General features: G+C 42.9%; 2 protein-coding genes across 2 annotated transcripts in view; one reads left to right on the top strand and one right to left on the bottom strand.

Annotated features, from left to right (window-relative positions):
* The window catches only part of stab1 (stabilin 1), a 55,232-nt gene extending 42,061 nt beyond the window's left edge, over positions 1-13,171 (bottom strand). The window contains exons 1-12 of the mRNA XM_014986250.2: positions 12,622-13,171; positions 10,141-10,268; positions 9,722-9,837; positions 8,692-8,777; positions 7,720-7,789; positions 7,343-7,438; positions 6,707-6,820; positions 6,361-6,548; positions 5,695-5,831; positions 5,166-5,293; positions 4,901-4,977; positions 4,338-4,460 (exon numbers count right to left, since the gene is read on the bottom strand). Of these exons, the coding sequence (XP_014841736.2) occupies positions 4,338-4,460; positions 4,901-4,977; positions 5,166-5,293; positions 5,695-5,831; positions 6,361-6,548; positions 6,707-6,820; positions 7,343-7,438; positions 7,720-7,789; positions 8,692-8,777; positions 9,722-9,837; positions 10,141-10,268; positions 12,622-12,681 (1,323 nt within the window). The 5' untranslated portion in view covers positions 12,682-13,171. The remainder of the gene's footprint in view (positions 1-4,337; positions 4,461-4,900; positions 4,978-5,165; positions 5,294-5,694; positions 5,832-6,360; positions 6,549-6,706; positions 6,821-7,342; positions 7,439-7,719; positions 7,790-8,691; positions 8,778-9,721; positions 9,838-10,140; positions 10,269-12,621) is intronic.
* Positions 713-4,156, top strand: LOC106917359 (E3 ubiquitin-protein ligase TRIM39-like). The gene has a single exon (XM_014986257.2). It carries the CDS (start codon positions 1,029-1,031, stop codon positions 2,412-2,414), a length of 1,386 nt encoding a protein of 461 aa, XP_014841743.2. The 5' UTR covers positions 713-1,028; the 3' UTR covers positions 2,415-4,156.
* Positions 13,172-19,538: the final 6,367 nt, after the last annotated feature.

Genomic DNA, 19,538 nt, shown 5'->3' with positions numbered 1-19,538 from the left:
TATTCAAAACTTAGACTGATGTTTTGAAGGCATCATCTATAAATTAGTCAAAGTTTATTTATTTAGCACATTTAGAACAACCTCAGCTAACCGAAGAGCTTCACAACAATCACATCACAGGTAGATAAATGATGAAACAAAAAATAAAAGCAAGTTTGGTAAAAATAAGACAATTTTATACCAAAAAATAATAATATGAATGAACGAAAAACCAAAACATATTTAAATTTAGCTGCAACGATTTCCAAAAAATTCACATCGGTGAAGTACTAACATCCTCCTTTTTTATTTTTATTTTCTTAATTGTGAGGATTTAACATCAGAATATTTAATCTAAAAAAAAAAGAAAAAAAATAAATATTGCTTTGGTTCTCTTTCCAGTTTCCTGCCTGATTATTTCTGGGTTTGTTATTGCCATGTAGGCTTTCTATGAACAGTTCCTGTGTTTTTATTATTACCCACAGCAATATTAATTATATACTTATGTTATATACATGATTTAAATTTATTTGAGGGCAGCGTTTTAGTGCTTGATTCTATGCAGAAGGTTTGACATGAAATGTTGAAGTGAACTGAACATTTCTGCCTCTCTGAACCGGATCCAACAGGCCTGAGGTCAAAGGTCAGCCTCACAGAATAGGGAGTGGCTAAAGGCGAAAGGTTTGATTCTGAGCAGCTGTAAATATCTTCTCAGAGGAGCTTGACTTGACACACCTGCTGTCGTAAACATGCCCAGAGACAGGAAATGATGCATGCATTGAAGCCCCGCCCACTTTCCGTCAGGGTGACAAACAGAAAGCAATTTTCCTTTCTTGCTTCTGACTGAAGTAGAACTTCAAGAAAACAGCTGAAAGATTCATATCAACGGCATAAACTGGAGACGGGGACGCGGGGAACTCTGACATACTGGATTTGAACTCCTTCAACCTGAAAAGCTACAACCTGGGAGAGCTCAGGTCAAAGTGAAAGTAACTCTCGCCTTCCCTACAGAGGAGCCTGCTTCGTCTTCAGCCGCATTCAGAGACAACATGTCCTCCAGGCCTGAGGAGGATCTGTCCTGCCCCATCTGCCAGGACATCTTTAAGGACCCGGTGGTCCTGACCTGCAGCCACAGCTTCTGCAGAGCCTGCCTGCAGACCTGGTGGAGGGGGAAGAAAACGCAGGAGTGTCCCGTCTGCAAGAGGAAGTCGTCCCGCAGCGACCCGCCTCGCAACCTGTCTTTAAAGAACCTGTGTGAGTCCTTCACGGCCACACGGCTGTCAGAGCATCTCTGCACTCTGCACTCTGAGAAGCTCAAGATCTTCTGCCTGGACCACCAGGAGCCGGTGTGCGTCATCTGTCGGGACTCCAGGATCCACAACGAGCACCGGTTCCGGCCCGTGGACGAGGCGGCGCAGGAGTACCGGGAGGAGCTGCAGAAGATCCTGAAGCCTCTGCAGGACAAGCTGGCCGTCCTGCAGGACGCCAAAGCGGACGGGGACCAAACCCTGAAGTTCATCAAGCTGCAGAGCCAACAGACCGAGAAGCAGATCAGAGAGCAGTTTCAGAAGCTGCACCAGTTCCTGCAGCAGGAAGAGACGGCAAAGGTCGCCGCTCTGCAGCAGGAAGAAGCGAAGAAGAGTGGGGTGATGAAGGAGAAGGTGGCGGCTCTGAGCAGAGAGATCGCGGCTCTGTCAGCCACCATCACAGCTGCGCAGGCGGAGCTGAAGGCTGCAGACGTCTCCTTCCTGAAGAACTACCAGGAAACGGTGAGGAGGGCCCAGCAGCGCCCCCTTCAGGACGACCCGCAGCCCGTCCCCGGAGCGCTGATCGACGTGGTCCAACACCTGGGCAACCTGCCCTTCAACATCTGGAACAGCATGAAGCGGGTCGTGCACTACAGCCCCGTGGTTCTGGACCCGAACACGGCGGACCCGGAGCTCCTCCTGTCCAGCGACCTGAGCAGCGTCCGGTCCGGAGACCGGAAGCATCTGCCCAGGAACCCGGAGAGGACCCGGTTCTCCTGCTCCGTCCTCGGATCGCGGGGCTTCACCACGGGGACGCACGGCTGGAGTGTGGACGTCGGGGAGAACCAGGACTGGGAGCTGGGCGTGCTGGGGGACGACGTCCAGCTGGGCGGAGCCCCGGCGGCGCAGCTGTGGAGGATCTCCTTCTGCCACGGGAAGCTCACCGCGTTCTCCGGATCAGAACCGGAGACGGAGCTGCCGTTGAAGGCACCGGTGAAGAAGATTGGCGTCCATCTGGACGTGGACAGGGGGAGGCTGTCCTTCTGCGACCACGGCACCAACGCCAACATACACACCTTCACACACAGCTTCAGCGCCACGCTGTTCCCCTACATTTACACCGAGGACCCGGTGCCGGTCCGGCTCCTCCCAGCCAGCATCTCGGTGAGCGTCAACAAAAACACCTGAGAAGATCCACAGGTTCGACAGAAGGTTTATGTCAGCGTTCACACACAGTTTACCATCTCTGAGCTGAAACTCCCTCATTCTACTGGAGACATTTTGTCCATTTTTGATTTTCAACAGGGGTGCACCGATTTATCGGCACTAATTTCCTTCATTTTAGGAGGTCGGTGATCAGCTGACACTTTCATGGGAAGCTGATCCCATTCGCCGATCTTTTCTACCTCAGCAAAGATCTAAAAATCATCTGCGTTCTCTTCTGCTCTGCAGTGAGAGGTTTGACCCCGCCCACCAGGTCATGTTTAAAGTTAACAATAGTCGCCTCATTCCTAGCAACTCAGCAACTTTAGCGACATTTCAGATAAAAAAGTTAGAATCTGTCAAAGTCTGAATTGGCAGGTCAGGCTTTTTAAAGATCAGCGATCGGCCAGGAACTGCAATCGGTGCACCCCTAATTTAAAAAAAAAAAAAATTATAAAATCTCTAGAAAACAAGCAACTTGCTGGTCTTTAGGTGCAAAATATGAAGGTGGGATGACAGAAAAAATGTTTTCTAATCATCCGAATTCGGGGTGGGCAATATGGACTTAAAGTTTTATCAAGATATTTTGTAAAACATTTGTGATATTGATGAAAGTGAGGATAAAAACTATTTAATTCTCCTTTTTTAGTTAACTGTGTGTTGGTAATTATAACCCCACAAACACAAATACTGCGCTTTAAAAACGCTCCCATTTGTTATGCGCTTCTTTAGGAGAGCTCCACGCGATAACTGCATTTTCAAATTTATTGGTATTTATTGATGCTTTTAATAAACAAACAGTGGAGAAAATAGTCAAACTGACAATCCTGACAGTAAGGACAGTTTTGGGTGGTTTTAAGCATCGTTAACTGGAATTTAGTGACAACGATAAATCAAAATTCTTATAAGAAATTTATCACGATAAATGATAAACGATACGATAATGCCGACCCTTGAGTTTGAATCAAAACTTTATACCGAACATCTGAATCAGCAATAAGAAAACTGTCTGAAACATGAAAATGTTTCTTTAATTTTCTTTGTCTTTCCAGCATTACAGATCTCTGTTTCCTCCAACCTTCTCAGTGAGCGATCCGAAAGTTGTTTTTATCAGGTTCTGGGTTCTGACAGACATTCGGGTCCAGTTCAGATAAAGGTGGTTCTGTTAAGGGACTCAGATCTGACAGAAACATTTTGGATTTTTTTATCAGATGTTTTTTTAACTGCAGAGGTTCAAATAATTACATTATGAAGATTATAAACCTGCAGGAAACATACCAAGAAGTTGTGCAATGTGCTTTCATCTTTTTTAATGAATGTGAATGAATATTCAGTATAAGGTTTTATTTAGTTCAGTTTTACTTTGAGGTGTGATTTTAGATAAAAAGCTAAATACTGAAGTTACTTGTTTTGATTTTAAAAATGAGGAAATAACGTCTGAATGAAAATTATAATCTGTTGAGCTTTAATTGTCATTTTCCCTGACTAATGTGAAATTATGTTACTGGATATAAAAATTATGAAAATCTTCTGTTTTGGGAGGCGGTGAAAAAAGACAAACCTATTTATTCATTTATGTAAACAAAATAATTGACCTCTAATAATTTGCTATAAAATGAAATGTTTTTATAAAAGGTGATGAAATAATTTAAAAACTTTTATTTTTTAACAAATTTTCATTTATCAGCTAATTTTAATGTTGGGATGAATAAAAATCTAATAAATTTTATCGGCTTCATGTTTCTTCATTTAATATATTAATTTTTTTCTTACATCTTAATCTTAATAATCTCCCAGCAGCTTTGAATCGTGATCTATCGCTGACAAATCGATCAGCTTCCTGGCTCTAGAAAGGTACTGAGAAGGAAGAATGACCCGGTTCTGGTTCTGGAGGAATCGACTGGTCACCTTGTTGGCTTTGACTCTCAGCTTTCCTCCGCCGTAGAGGCTGAAGTCTCGGCCCTCCAGGTCCCGGTAGAGGTGCTGACCCAGGATCAGGTGGTTCCTGCACACCGCCTCCTCATTAATGCCCTGCAGACGGAGCAGATCGGGTTCAGCCACACGGGCCTCGACAGCAGAACCCACCCACAGAACCCACTTTAACAGATAAAACTCTTTAAATGTAGGATTATAATCTGAATCGATCAGCTATAAACGGATCTTTTCTCAACGTTAAGCTGCATGCTGAGCTCAGAGATGTTAAAATAAGGATTTCTGTGGTTCTGATCAGGTTCTGGACCTAATTTATCGTATAAACATCACCGTTAGTCGTTGCTCGGTGATAAATGAGCCAAAATTATCTAAAGAAAGTTCAAACTAACGAGGTTCTGAGCTCAGATCCAGACCCGGATTTTCATCTCAACAAATCTAGTTGAGTTTTGACAAAGTCCAACCTGTGAAACGGGTCACAGTGAACATGTCCTTGTGACCCGGTTCTGACAGAATCAACCTGAACAGGAAGCTGGACCCACACTCAGAGGTTCTTTGAGGAGCGGGAAGAAAGCAGTGAAGGGTCCAGAGTGACTCAGAACCATGGGACATCCTCCCCCTGTATAAACAGAAACAACAGCTTCACAGCAGAACCAGCAGCAGCAGGCGGGTCCGAAAACCCAGATCCTTCACCCAGGAAGAAGACAATCAATCAGAGGAGGAGGAGAGCCGACCCGTCACCATGGAAACTGAAGCAGAGGCCCGGTTTCATGCTTTACCTCCTGAGTGGAGTTTTCTTTATTTTACCGAACAAGGCGATGGCTCCGGTCAGGTTCTCCCTCTGGTTCCCTCTCTGGTTCAGCTCCATGAGGCTCACCATCAGGTTACCGTAGCAACGGTGTCCATCACCAATGAACCCCGGCTCGCACAGACACCTGCAGCAGAAGGATGAAGGTCAGTGCTGCTGTTCTCACTCTGGGCTCTAGAGGGCGACCAAGTTCCTCTCCCTTGGTTCAGCGACAGTTATGGTTCTGGAGAAACATTACACCGCTCACTTTTCAAAACAAAACAAAACAAAACAAAACAGGAATGACTTCAATGAGGTCATTTTTAAACAGAGATTCAAGCTGAAAACATCAAGTGTTCAGAAAGCTTTGAATTTTATTACATGAACTAAATAATAAGGTTTAGGTGAGGTTAAAGTAACTGAAACGCACTTTGATTTATAAAGTTAAGTTCAATGAAATTAGTTACTCTATGAGTTAATTTACTGTTTCTGGTTAGAGTCCAATCTGGATCCCTGGAGGGAGGAAGGAATGAGACCGAGCCATCTGACCTGGGATTCCCATCCAGCTCCGTCTGGCAGGTCGCCGTGGGGTCGCAGGTCACATCTGTGCAGGCAGAGACCAGCCGGCAGCCGTGCTCAGCGCTGCCTCCTACAGGCGACATGCCCAACATGCACTCACAGCTGGACTGAGACACAAGAAAACAGGAGAATTAAAACAGCGGCTGAGAGGCTAAAGTTTTCCTCTAGAGCCGGCTGAAGGGTTCCCTCAGATCTGTCTCTGGGGTTCTCTCAGAACCGAATCCGGGTTTTCCAGAGCCAGCTCAGGGTGTCCTCAGAACCGGATTTGGGCTTTCTCAGATCCGGCTCCAATTTCCCTGAGATCTAGCTCCAGATTCCTTCAGCTCCGGCTCCGGGTTCCCTCAGATCCGAGTTTCCTCAGACCCAGGTTCCCTCAGACCTGGGTTTCCTCAGACCCGGGTTTCCTCAGACCTGGGTTTCCTCAGACCTGGGTTTCCTCAGACCTGGGTTTCCTCAGACCTGGGTTTCCTCAGACCTGGGTTTCCCCAGACCTGGGTTTCCCCAGACCTGGGTTTCCCCAGACCTGGGTTTCCCCAGACTCGGGTTTCCTCAGATCAAACTTTCCTCAGATCCGAGTATAATCAGATCCGAGTATAATCAGATCCGGGTATAATCAGACCCGGGTTTCCTCCTCACCTCGTCAGGTCCTTTGAAGACGCAGACGGTGGAGTTGGTAGGACAGCCTCCGTTGTTGACCAGGCAGGGGTTCTTGGGGATGCAGATCTTCCCGTCTCCGTCGTAGCCGGGTTTGCAGGTGCATCTGATGTTGCTGGCCTCCTTGGAGCACTGGGCGTTGGCGTCGCAGTCTCTCTGGGAGCAGGCGGCTGAGGACACAAGCAGCTCAGCTCAGCCAGAGCTGACCTAAAGGCAGAGGTGACCTAATGGCATCTCTGCCTTTAGGTCACCCAGACTAAACAACAAAAGCTCCCCTTTGAGAATCTTCTTGCTCTGCGAAGGTTTCACAGTCTGAGGCGCGCCTCACCTAGACACCTGTTGTCCTTCATCTTCCTGTATCCAGGCAAGCAGTCACAGTCGGCATCTTCTGCTTCTCCTTTGCAGTAGGAGTAGGAGCTACACCTCCGGCACCCTCTGCTCACTACCGACACACACAGCAGGGATGGAAAAGCTGCCAGCAACTCCTGCCTCAAAGCTGCACTTTTTAACTTTTACTAACAATATATTTTTATAGAAGTCGCTACAGTTTGACAGATAATCTATGAAACATATAAATCTCCTCTGTGCTTACTAGAAACAACCAATCAGAGCCAGGTTTCAGGTCTTAGCGCTGTTAATCACAATCTCATGTGGAGCTGCTCACCCCATCACCCCCCTGTCAGCAGATCCTGTTGTGAATCCTCAGGCTAGTTAGCATAGCCACCGATGACAGCAGATCAACGGTTTTTCTGTAACGGTAAGCTGCTTCTCCGCCATTGGCACATTTACCAGCAAATACATGAGGATGATTGACAGCACTAAGACCCTCTTTATGGCTCTGATTGGTTGTTTTCAATAAGCAATAAATCAGCTAATAAATTAAAACCAGCTCAATAATTAGGCCGCCACCTGATGATGACATCATCACCTGCAGCCCAGCCTGAAGCAGTGTTTAGCGCCTCACCTTGGTCACAGCGCCTCCCAGTGTACGGAGGCTGACACCAGCACTGCCCATCACCGTCGGGGCCCTTGTTGCACACTCCGTTGACGCAGTCACATTCTGGACACACACAAAGTCCTCAGAGTCAGGCTGCAGCTCGTTCTCTCTTCAGCCACTAAAGCACAGGATGCAGAACTGAAAACATTAAACTGGATCGATGTTATTTAGCAGAGGAGCTGGTCCTGATCTGAGGAAGGAATCAGGATGCTACAGACAGCTGCGTCTCATCCAGCTAGCTGCTCAGCCGGTCATGATGTTCTGCTGATGAACCATCATTTCATTCAGGTGTGTTGAACCAGAGAGAGAAGAGAAACCTGGACACAACGAGACAGAGCGCCTACCTTTATCACAATTCTTCCCAAATGCATTCGGATTCTTACACTCCTGACAGGCAAAGCCAGAGAAACCCTCCTGCAGAAAGAAACAAACATTTTTATTCTATTATTTATAAAAACACAGAAACTGCTGACAGCTTCCCTCTGGAACGAACATATCTGGGTTCAATAAAGTGAATGTAGTTGTAGTTGAGGGCTGATGTGTCAGCTTTCTAAATGGCTATCAGGGGTTTCTGCTCAGATTCTCCATTAAACCTAAATATCTCAGAGAATGGGATCAACACCGGAGCAGACAGATGAGCCGCCGCTCTGGTCCGGTCCTGAGTTTAAAGGGGCAGTATTATGTAAAATCAACTTTTTTCAGCTTCACGTCATGTTATAATTTTATTCCCTCATGAAAAACAAACCCGGAGTCTTCCTTTGGTTATTTTATTCAGCTGTGAGAAATACTTAATCTCCATGGCAACCATTCAGCTGTGTAAAATACCTGGGTGGACCTAGCTCCGCCTTCGAGGCGTAGATTCTCTCCCACTCAGCTCCTTCAGACTCGCCAACAACAATTAGCAAACATCTGGTGGAACTGCTGAGCTCATTATAGAAGCTACATGTCAGAGCAACGCTGGTAAAACTGCTGTTAAAGGGTTAATAGAGGAGCCATGTTGGCATGGCTTCCTGAAGGCGGAGCTTCAGAAAGGGCAGGGATTTTTAAAGAGACAGAGGCCCAATTTCAAGGCATTAAATCTGGAAATAAAATTTATTTTCAATCATATTTTATATATATATATATATATATATATATATATATATATATATATATATATATATATATATATATATATATATATATATATATATATAGCATTTTTATAGAAACTGAAGGTAACGTAGTTACTTGATTGTGCTAAGAAATGGCCCTCTGAGCCTGGAAAACACATAGTACTGGCCCTTTAACATCGCGGCCCTCAGGTGCGCTCTAACCTTACAGATGCAGGTCCCGTTGCCGACGTCTCCATCCACACAGTCACCGTTGTAGTTGCAAATCCTTCCTGACCAGCTTGGGCATGCTGCGCACACACACACACACGCACACATGCACACACACACACACGCACACACACACACACACACACGGAGGTCACAGATCTATCATATTGTGGTGATCAAGCAGCATCAACTGCAGCAACACGTGGGAAAGAGAAACGCGGCTCTCAGGAATGCTGAGCAGATAAAACTAAGACAGAAGAAGCACTTCTTCAGGTTTTGGGACTTTGGTTACTTTCTTTACATTTTCTAAGCTCAATGATTGGTTAAGAATGGCTTTTGAACTGATGAGTAGAGATGAGCAATAATAGCAAAAAATATTAAAAAGTATATTATATTTTTAATATTTTTTAACAACAATCAAAGACGATATTCCACTTTTTCTGTTTTTCTTTGTTCAAATAAATTTTTTGTGCTTTCTTTTATAAACAGTCAATGGAATGAGAAATATATTCATATATAAATTTATACAAAAACTGTTTCAAAGAAAATACAAAATACACAAATAAATATAAATGTAAACTAATTTTGGCCAACAAAAAATTATCTGTTATCAGTTAAATAAAAATACTTAAATACAAAAAGCACTGATTGCAGTTTTCTGGCCGATCGCCGGTTTCCGATTTTAAAGAGTCTTAGCTGACCGTTTTGATTTTGGCCAATACCTTTTTTTTTTCTGAAAGGTCGTTAGATATAGTAATAACATTGCTGAGTTGGTAACAGTGGAGTGTCTACTGTTAACTGCAAACATGCAGACGTGACCGGATGGGCCGTCAGTCAAACCTGTCGCTGCAGAGCATAAGAGGACAGTGGCTGGTTTATAAACCTTTGCTGAGATCGGGGGATAAGATTGGCTTCACATCTAAGTACCGGCCAATCACCGATCTCCCACTGTTATGACCTGTGAGTCCTGACTGACACACAGACTGAAGGTTAGGATTAGAGATGACCTGAGAGGGCGACTCACAGAGACACAGCGGGCCCCAGCGGCCAGGGCAGCACTGCGGACGCAGGATGTTCTTCACACACAGGTGGTGGCATCCATAGAGCTCCAGCTCCCTGCCGCCGATCTGCACCACGTAGCTGCAGAGGAGAGCAGGATGACAATCTGAGCTCTCATTACGACCATCCCTGGGGTTGAGGTCAGGGTTGATTACCAGGTTATTAGAGTTAACCAAAACTAACAAAATTACAAAAACTGAAACTGAGAAAACGCTTTCATTAACTGAAATAAATAAAAACGGTGATTAGTGGGGGAAAATCTTTTTATCAGAAAATAGACCAAGCCTCCTCATGTTTCGTTATAATACAGAAATAAAAAAACCAAAAACTTTACCACCCTGGTTTGGACCCGGATGAAGACCCGGGTCTGGACCCGTTGCCTACCTGCAGTTGGAGGTGCTGAGCTGGGTGAAGCCGCGCGGGCAGCTGGAGGTGACGGAGGCGGCGCAGGAGGTGCAGGCGGTGAAAACATCCATCCTCTGAGGAACATCACAGCGACCAGGAGGCGGCGTCTGGTAGGAAGAGCAGCGTTCACGTCAACCTCAGCTTTCATTCACAAACTCACTGAACTTCAGTCTGAGCTGAGGGAGACGCCTCACTACTCACCTTAAAGATAAACGGTTAACTTTTATAAAACATATTTTCTTACATATTTGTTGAAAGTGTCACTTTGTGTGACAGTTTGGTTTTAGACAGATAAAACTAACGCTCCTCTGCCTGAAAACAACCAATCAGAGCTAGGAGGCGGATCTTAGCGCTGTTCATCACAATCTCATGTGGGGGTGCTCATGCCCCTCCCTCTTACCTATCTGCTCTATGCTATGTTGCAGCTAGCATATTCTGTTATGAATGCTAGTTAGCATAGCCACCCATGACGGCAAATAAATGGTTTTCCCGTAAAAGTAAGTTGTTTTTATGCCATTAGCACATTTAGCAGCGATTACATAAGCTTGATTGAGAGCGCTAAGACCCTCCTCCTGACTCTGATTGGTTGAGAGCGGTGTGTTTCTCCAGATGGCAATAATATCTCGGGGAGGAGGTGGAGGACATCGAGCTTTTCAAACTGTCACAACATGATGATGGTTTGTAAATATGTAAAAAACCAAATTCTTTATAAAAGTTACATACTGCAGCTTTAAACTTTTCCACTTTCAGATGCAGAGGACGACACCTTTAGCAGGGAGCTAATGGAGCTAGCATCATGCCTGTGTGGTCTTGTTAAATGAAGGGCAGCAGAGTTTTGAACACAAAACTGAAGCCTGACTGGTCAGAATATTCAGAGTCACCTGGATGTCACCCAGACGCTGCAGCAGGGGCCAGATGAAACATGCATCATGTATTTGACGATCTGTGGATTTACCGTAAATCCAAAGATCATCCGCGTAGAAGCAGACGTTGTCTCAGACCAGAGCCCAAAGAGAGCAGTAGTGGCCAAACAAAGTCACCTTTATTCATAAAGAAACTTAATAACAGAATCACTCGGCAAAGTTCTCAACATAAAAGAAAACTAGAATCTGAATTTAAAAAAACAAGCAAATGACACAGAGGTCAGGAAAAACTTTAAAATAAAAATAAAAATAGATGGGTCTTAAGAGCAAAGGCCCTGTGAAGACTGAACTGGAGTTTGCAATGGAAAAGTTTTCATAATTTGGGAGCCTCAAGGGTAAAAGTCTTAAATAAAGAGGAGGACAGAGTAACAAACCCTGAGGAATCCCACAGGAAAGAGGTGCCAGTGAAAATAAACTTTGATTATTAAAAACAGAAAAATCAGTCTCTCAGACATGAACAAAGTCAGTTCAGTGGTGCCGCTTTAATCCCACCCACCGCTCCAGACTGAGGAGGGAAGAAGAAGGGCTTTATGGGAAATGTAGGACCGGTGGTTTGAGTGTCTGATCTCTCCTAATTCACCGGTTTCTGAGTCATAGATTTTAGAGTCTGGCTCTGCAAATACTGGCAAAGTTTGTCTGAACAGCACCTCTGAAAATTGATTTCTCATACTTCCCATTCAGAGCCAGAAGTTACATTTTTTCAGGGTTAGAGAGTAAAATATGTGACCAGGAAGCAACCTGTTCTACCCGTCCCTCAGATTATAAGGCAACCTAAGGCTGCATGTGTTCCATATCAGTCGATATCAATAATTATTGATTAGATTTTAGTTTTAAATATCTGAAGTACTGCCACACTAGTGGGGTGGCGTTTCCTGTTTTGCCCACAGTTTTTACTCCAGGCTTTTGTCTTTCATTTTAATGCAGTTATGAAGCACAATGATGAAACCTGAAGCTACTGCTGCGCAAAAGTTACTCAGCAGGTTGTTACCAGGCAACCAAAGAGCGAGGGAGTTGCTAGGCAACCAAAGAGCGAGGGAGTTAGTTGATCCGACTAACCTTGCTTAGCTAGCCATGAGATTTTGAGCGGCTAAGTCATTATCTACTGATAATGATCATGTTTCTATCACCATATATATGGTTATTGATTTACTGTCCAGCCCTGAAGTTCAAGTCCTACAAATACTGTTTGATATTTTTAAAAGTCTAAAGAATAAAAAATGAATAACATCAAAACCCAACGTGAACAACTTGTTGTTATTGTCTCAAGTTGTGAATGTTTGTAGACTTTTGACCATTAATAAGATTTAGTGAAGTCAGAATGAATATTAGAGAGTTCTTGACTGTTGTTTAATGACAAAAGGTTTTTGTCTGACTTGCTCATGCCTGCAGATGATCAACCTTTTTCATACATTCAGCAGACGGTTCTGGAGATAACCTGAAAAAAGTGAAACCTCGGGCTGCAGATCTGTTTTAGACGATATCTGATCACCTAGATCTCTGGTGAAAAGGAGAAAGAAGAGAGTTGGAGGCGGTTTACCTGCTGTTGTCCTGAAGTTTGGATGCAGAGATCCAGGAAGAGGAGCAGGAAGAGCAACATGGCTCAAAGTCTCACATCCAGAAAGCAAAATAAATCCTGGTATCTTTGTTATGCCGAGTAAATGTCCAGAAAAGAAAATCTATCACAACTTTAACCTTAAAATTCAACCTGCCAACTCAGTGCAGGAAAAAACACATGGACAGCAACATCCTCTGTTCAGCAACACAATGGACAACTACTCCAGCAGGAACAACTGTCAGGCAACTGAAAGCTGCCTCCTTCTTATGAGCACAGAACCGCGCAAAAGAAAAAAAAAATCAAAGCTCTTATAAAAACAAACAACAGGGTGGATCCAGGCGTGGACGCTGTTATCAGCGCATTTCCTCACAATCTTTGAGCCCGATGTGTGAGAAAGTAACTACGAACAGCAGCAAGTTACCCAGAGCCCAGCGCCTGCCGTCTTTTTCTTTTTCCTCTAATCTAGGAAGGAAACATAACAGAAACTGGCAAAGACAGGAACCTCTCAGTAGAGGTCATCTCCTCCCACGTGACCCGGCGGTACCAGCAGAGGTACCGCTGAAATGCTTCACAACTGCAACAGCCAGAGGGAAACATGGACGCAAAAGAAGCAGAAAATACATCCAGCAGCTCTGACATCATGAACAAGAACGTCTTTTTGATCCAGTTTACCTTCAGAACCATCTGGAATCAACAACCAGAACCTGCAGCAGGAGCTCAGCGTTTCAGCTGTTTTGCAGTTTTGTGGAAGTTTGATCCAGATTTGTGGTGCATAGAAGCTGAATGCTACTTTTCCATGTTTGGTTCTGGTTCTGGGGATGCAGAGCAGAACCAGAAACAGAAAACCTGAGAGGTCTGGAAGGTCAATACGGCGGATCTTTAATCCAGTGTGGTGCTAAGCCATTCAGTGATTTATAAACTACCAACAGTATTTTGAAGTCTATTCTGTCATTGTAGGGACTTTAGATGAGCTCCACCTTCCTGGTTTTAGTCAGAACACCAGCAGCAGCATTCTGGAGCAGCTGCAGCTGAAGGATTGTTTTATTCAGACCTGTGAAGACGCTGCTGCATTAATAAATACGACTAAAGATAAATGCATGGATGAGTTTCTCTAGATCTTGCCACATTCACCAATTCGCACTAATCCTCTAATCCAGGATTAGAGGATCACTCCTCTACTATTGGAAATGTTCTTCAGGTGATAGAAGGCCAACTTTGTAACTGTTTTTTATGTTCTTACAGATCAGATTTGAGTCTGATTTCTAGTTTCCAGCTGTAATAACTGAAGTTGACTCCAGATCGCTCCTCTTTAGGTCCAAAGATAATAACTTCAGTTCTGTTTCTGTTCAGCTGGAGAAAGTTTTGGCACATTTATCTGTTCTAAGCATTTATTCAGTGACTGGATGGTTCTGAGTCACCTGGTGACATCGTGATGTAGGTTGAATAATCATCTTGTGATCAGAAGATTGTAGCTTCGATTCCAGCTTCCTCCTGCCACATGGCGATGTGCCTCTGGGTAACACACTTAACCCCAAATTGCCTATCGATCTGCATATCGGCGTATAAATCTGTGAGCCTTTGTGAGTATGAATGTGACTCTAGTGTAAAGCGCTTTGATTGGTCAAAATGATTGGAAAAGCGCTATATAAGTTCAGTCCATTTACCATTTATAGTAACGTAGAGCATGGTAGTTAATCTTATTTCCTGTTATAACCTGAGCCAGTGGGAGCATGTAGGTATAGAATAAGAGGGGCCCTCGGATTGAGCCTTGGGGAACCCCACATGTTACTTCTGTCCGGTTCAATGAGAAGTTATTGAAACAAAGAAATCCCAGTACTTTATGTAAGATTCGAACTAGTTGAGCACTGGACCGGAGAGTCCGACCCAACTCTCCAGTCGATTCAGTCATGATCAGTACACTGCAAAAACTCAAAATCTTACCAAGTATTTTTGGTCCAGTATAAATATATCTTAGTACACTTAAAATAAGACAAAACTAACTCAAGACTTGTTATTTTAAGTCTCATTGACTTCAAACAAGAAATAGGAGCTTAAGTTAATAATTCCTTAGTATTGGTGAAAAAGTTCTTATACCATTGGCAGATTATTTAACTTTTAACATGGGAAAAAAGTATTTTATAATTTAAATAATCTTCCAGATGAACTAAAACTTTTTCATCAATATTAAGGAATTATTGACTTGACTATTTCTTGCTGAAAAGTTGTTTGTTAATTTTGTCGTATTTCAAGTGTGCTAGTATATTTACAGTAAAAACTAGACAAAAATACTTGCCGTGTTAAAAGCTGCACTGAGGTGCATCAGAACCAGCACTGTGTTTATGTGGATGTCATTGAACACTTTAACTAGGACAGTCTCGGTACTCTGGTAACCATGGAAACCGGACTGACGTCAGAGCGGTTGGTCATCGTGTTGAAACAGTTTTTCAGTAATTTTGCTGATGAATGGGCAGTTGGAGATCGGCCTGTAATTCTGCAGTAGCGATTTGTCCAGATTGTTCTTTTTTTATCAGAGGTTTGATAAAAGTTGTTTTTAAAGCCTGATGGGAAAACACCTGATAAGAGCGACGAGTTTACTGTCTGGATCAGATGCAGGACTTTTTTAAGGAGTTGTGGGTTGGACATCAAAACAGCAAGAGGATGAGCGCAACTGATTTATAAATTCTCCTAAGTTTTGTGGTTGTACTGTTAAAATTTTGCGATTATCTCAGCCATTTTCTTAAAGCGTTGGTATTGGATTTGCCAACCAACTGTGGCTAATGAGGCACAAACATTGTTGATGTTTTGTTAATGATTTCTACAAAGAATGTTTCACTTTGTGTGTTTAACCAAGCAGGTTTTAAAGCCTCCCTCCGACTCCTGCAAACATTCGTCCTGTTATTGCGTCCGAACAGCTCAATCTTTCTGCGCCTCAGTCATTGATAAAGCTCTACATGGGTAAAGTCCACTTACCAGCGAAGGTCCTGATTTTGGATCAGAGTCGTCATTTTTGCTTGGGATCAACTGAAGGCCATGATGATGTGAATTCGGTGTCTCTGCAGGTCCAAGAAGTTTACCAGGATTTCAGGCTTTGGCTTTTATCTGAGGGGAGCAGTTTGGGTCACATGGTTAAAACTTGGTCAAATTCAAACGTTGAGGCAAAACAGAGTTGTTAACTTGTTACATTTACACAATTATATTTACTTAAGTAAGTTTTTTTTTTTAAAAGTGAATATCTTTACTTCACTGTGCTTTTTACTTTTACTTGAGTACAATTTCAGGATTTTCTACCCACAGAATGAAAAACAAACATGTTTTAACCAAATTTCACCAGACACAAACACACACCTGCAGCTTTTATTAAAGTTTCATAATTTCTTTTATTGAAAGAAACTGATTTGGAAAAATTTTCTTTCACCTGATTTTTTTTTTCTTTTTCACTTATATGAATTATTGTCATTTTGGTCCTTAAAACGTCAAAATGTCCACTTAACCTTATACTGGTCTGTCTGATTATGTAATTTTTAAATATTAAATGATAATTTGATAATTTATTCAGTACCTGAGTTAGAGTTTTTACCAAATACGTTTTTACTCTTACTTGAGTAATTTTTTGGACAAAGTAGTGCTACTTTTACTTATACTTTTTGGATTCTCTGCCCACCTCTGTCTTTTGCACACCCTTTAAATAAAGTGTTACTTGGTGAACTGACAATAAATTAAACTTTGACTTTGAGTTGAGGTAGATGCATGTTAATCCTGTATGCAGACTTTGTTTTTAGCTTAAATGTGACATTAAAAGATCTGATATAATGTATCAAGCCTGTGATGATTGGATGTAAACTTCTGTCTAAGAGGTTTTAAGGAACCGTGAATCTACTAGACAGGAAGTCTTCGGAGGATTTTCCCTCCATCGGGCAGTTGCGGTGGTACCACTGAGACGGATTTCCTCTTCAGCTGTCTGCTTCTCAGGGTGGAAAAAAGAGAACAAAATGTGAAAGCTGACTTCCTGTTTTAACCAAGATGGACTTGGTCAGCAGGCGCAGTGAGAGCGACCTAACTCAGGGTTAAAGGTCAAAATGCAAACCTGTCGAACAATGGCAGGAAGCAGGCGATAAGTGATCCAGACCTTAAATGCTTGCGGAGTCCTCTGCAGCAGTTTTGATCCTGCCAGATGTTTCACACACATCTGCACAATGTAAGCACTGAACATCCAGTCACAAGATTCAGGACAGTTTCCAAACACGTTGAGTCAAATTGGTTTCACCAGCTTTAAAAATGCTACGTAAAGCACAATTTCTGCAAGCTTCAGTCAGTTCAGTTTATCAGCTGTGATTTAACTCTGAAACCTACATGAATTACACTTACTTATAGTTTGCACTTACTTCTTGAAACTTGGACTTTCTTGACTGTACAGGACACACACATGTAAGACTGATCACATATGGTATTGGGCTTCAGGCATTTATGTTCATGTTCCTATTTAGAGTCAGTTATTGTGTAATAATGCACCCATTGATTTAATTTCAAACCAAACTAAACACCTGCAGGGTAATCTGATGTTATTAATGTGCGCATTAATAAAATTTTAGGGCTACTTTTAGTTTAGAAGCACAATAAAAAAAAATAAACTTGAGTTCCTTTGGCAAAATAAAAATGTTCTTCCGGTCGGACATAAATAATTATTTTATTTTAGGCGTTAAGATGCAGCTAGTCAGCGCAGGGTGTAGCGCTGCTAAACACCTCACAGCTGCAGCAGTGCGTGTCGGTGGCACACTGTTAATCTAATACTATTCTAAAAACAAAGCCAACTCACGCCTAGAAACTGAAATATATTCATGCAGACACGAATTCCTCTGATAAGTAGTCCTGGCATTGCTTCTTTCCACCACTATCTTCAGCTTTTCTTTTGATTGACCTGGTCTTAAGAAACTTATCCATTATTACTTTTAACACAATCCTTTGGTGAGCTAACTTTACACATTTCACTTTAAGCTCATATCACGGCAAATAAATGGTTGTTTGTATGCAGAGCGCACTCGTAAACAAGACATTTTTTATAAGTGAATTAATCTGCCAATGAACCCGATACTTTTACATCAAAGAAATTATTGCCTTACAGCAAGCTCCTAAATCTTTACTTATAAGTTAGTTTTGTCTTATTTCAAGATATTTGCACTAAAACGTAGACCAAAATACTTGGTAAGATTTTGCGTTTTTGCAGTGTGGCAAAAGAGGACAAAGACGAAGCAGCTTTAGTGATGGAACAGCAACCATCAGCTCTAGTGGTACAGGTTCTGGAGTCCAGTTGACCCGCTTTGTTCTTTAAAAATGCTTCGTCATGTCACAGTGTTTGTTCCTACAGAAGGAAGTGACCCATTTATCCCTAGCAGAGTTCCTCGGGTCCTCCTGGAAACAAAGGCCTGAACAGAAGTTGCTTCCCATCAGTCGGCTGACCTCAGTGGAACCAGCAGAAAGCCAACCGCGGGTTAGATTCCTGCTTTTGCTGATCAGGCACTTCCTGGTACAGTATCTCTGTTTTCTGCCTGCCGCAGAAAGGAAGTGAGCTGGGTTTTATGATGAGCAGAGATGAATGACAGGAAATGGAGGAAGTTTAATGAGTTGATGGGTGGCGGTGCGTTTGATGCTTTTTAACCCCAAAGTCATCCAGTTCCTGCTGAGCAGCTTCTGATGGGTCTTGTTCAGATTTATGAGGTTTCAAAAGGCTTCCATTGGATCAACACCTAACTATGGTGGGAAAACTAAAGCAACTGCATGATTTAATCTGAAAACAGCAAAACTACTAATACGGAGTTCTGTGAAAAGTTGCATTCAGTAGAAAACTATTACGAGGTCATCAGATGTACTACAGACCAGAGCTGAAGCCAACTGGTGACTATTTCTTCCTAACTTAATTCTAGTTATTTACATAATATAGCTTTTAAATCAGGTTAGCTGCGGTGTGGTTGTCAGCTAGTCATGGCCCACCTGGGTCTCCTTCCGGTTCTGACAGCAGATCAGGCTGAATCGGGTTAAACGCTCAGGAGAAAACATAGACCATCATCCTGCTCCGTCACGGTGAGGCAGATCCAAGATGGCGTCAGCGTCCCCACGCCGATAAGCATCCTTCATCATCCCATGTCCGAGTGAGGCAGATCCAAGATGGCGTCAGCGTCCCCACGCCGATAAACAACATATGATGCCACTCTGACCAAGAAGGTCCAAGATGGCGTCATTGTCTCCACGGCGACAAACAGACCGGGTGAGGCAGGTCCAAGATGGTGTCTTCATCTCCATGGCTACAAGCAATCCTTTTTTTATCGCTTTATTGGAAATTCAAGAAAACATCATATGACGAAGCACACAACAGTAACATAAGAGCATATTGTCAACCTTCACCATCCCGCTCTGACCGGGTTTGACTGGTCCAAGATGGCGTCTGCCTATCGACAGCGATAAGCAACCTGCAGCGGACTGTTCTGTAGTTTCCTACTTCAACTGGATTTTCTCCAGGATCTTCATGATGTGGGTTGCCATGACAACAGGTTTGTGTTGTCATGACAACACAAACTGTCAAATCTGTCATCTGTTGCCATGACAGATTTGACAGTCATCCATCAGTCATGATGGATGACTGAGTTTTCATGGTTAACCAATCTGTCCTTTAATAACCAAGGTTACTATAGTTAACGAAAACATAAAATATTTTCGTTAAATTAAATAAACTGTAATTAAAGGGCGGGGGGAGGGGAGGAACTATGACTAACAAACTATATTATACGTTTATAAGACTAAATCATACTGAAATTAGATATACAATACCCTTCTTATGCATATGAATACATTAGGCTTTAGAGATTATGTGAAATTAATTTTGCTCCACACAAGCAGTTTACGTCAGC

The sequence above is a fragment of the Poecilia mexicana genome, unplaced genomic scaffold (genome assembly GCF_051168715.1).
Source record: "Poecilia mexicana isolate PSO_F unplaced genomic scaffold, ASM5116871v1 scaffold_5, whole genome shotgun sequence".
Lineage (NCBI taxonomy): Eukaryota > Metazoa > Chordata > Actinopteri > Cyprinodontiformes > Poeciliidae > Poecilia > Poecilia mexicana.
Note: the sequence above shows the minus strand (reverse complement) of the source record. Positions and strands in the feature narration are given on the sequence as shown.

Bases quoted from the DNA above. Each gene is read 5' to 3' on its own strand.
- LOC106917359 (XM_014986257.2), top strand. From the start codon at position 1,029: ATGTCCTCCAGGCCTGAGGAGGATCTGTCCTGCCCCATCTGCCAGGAC.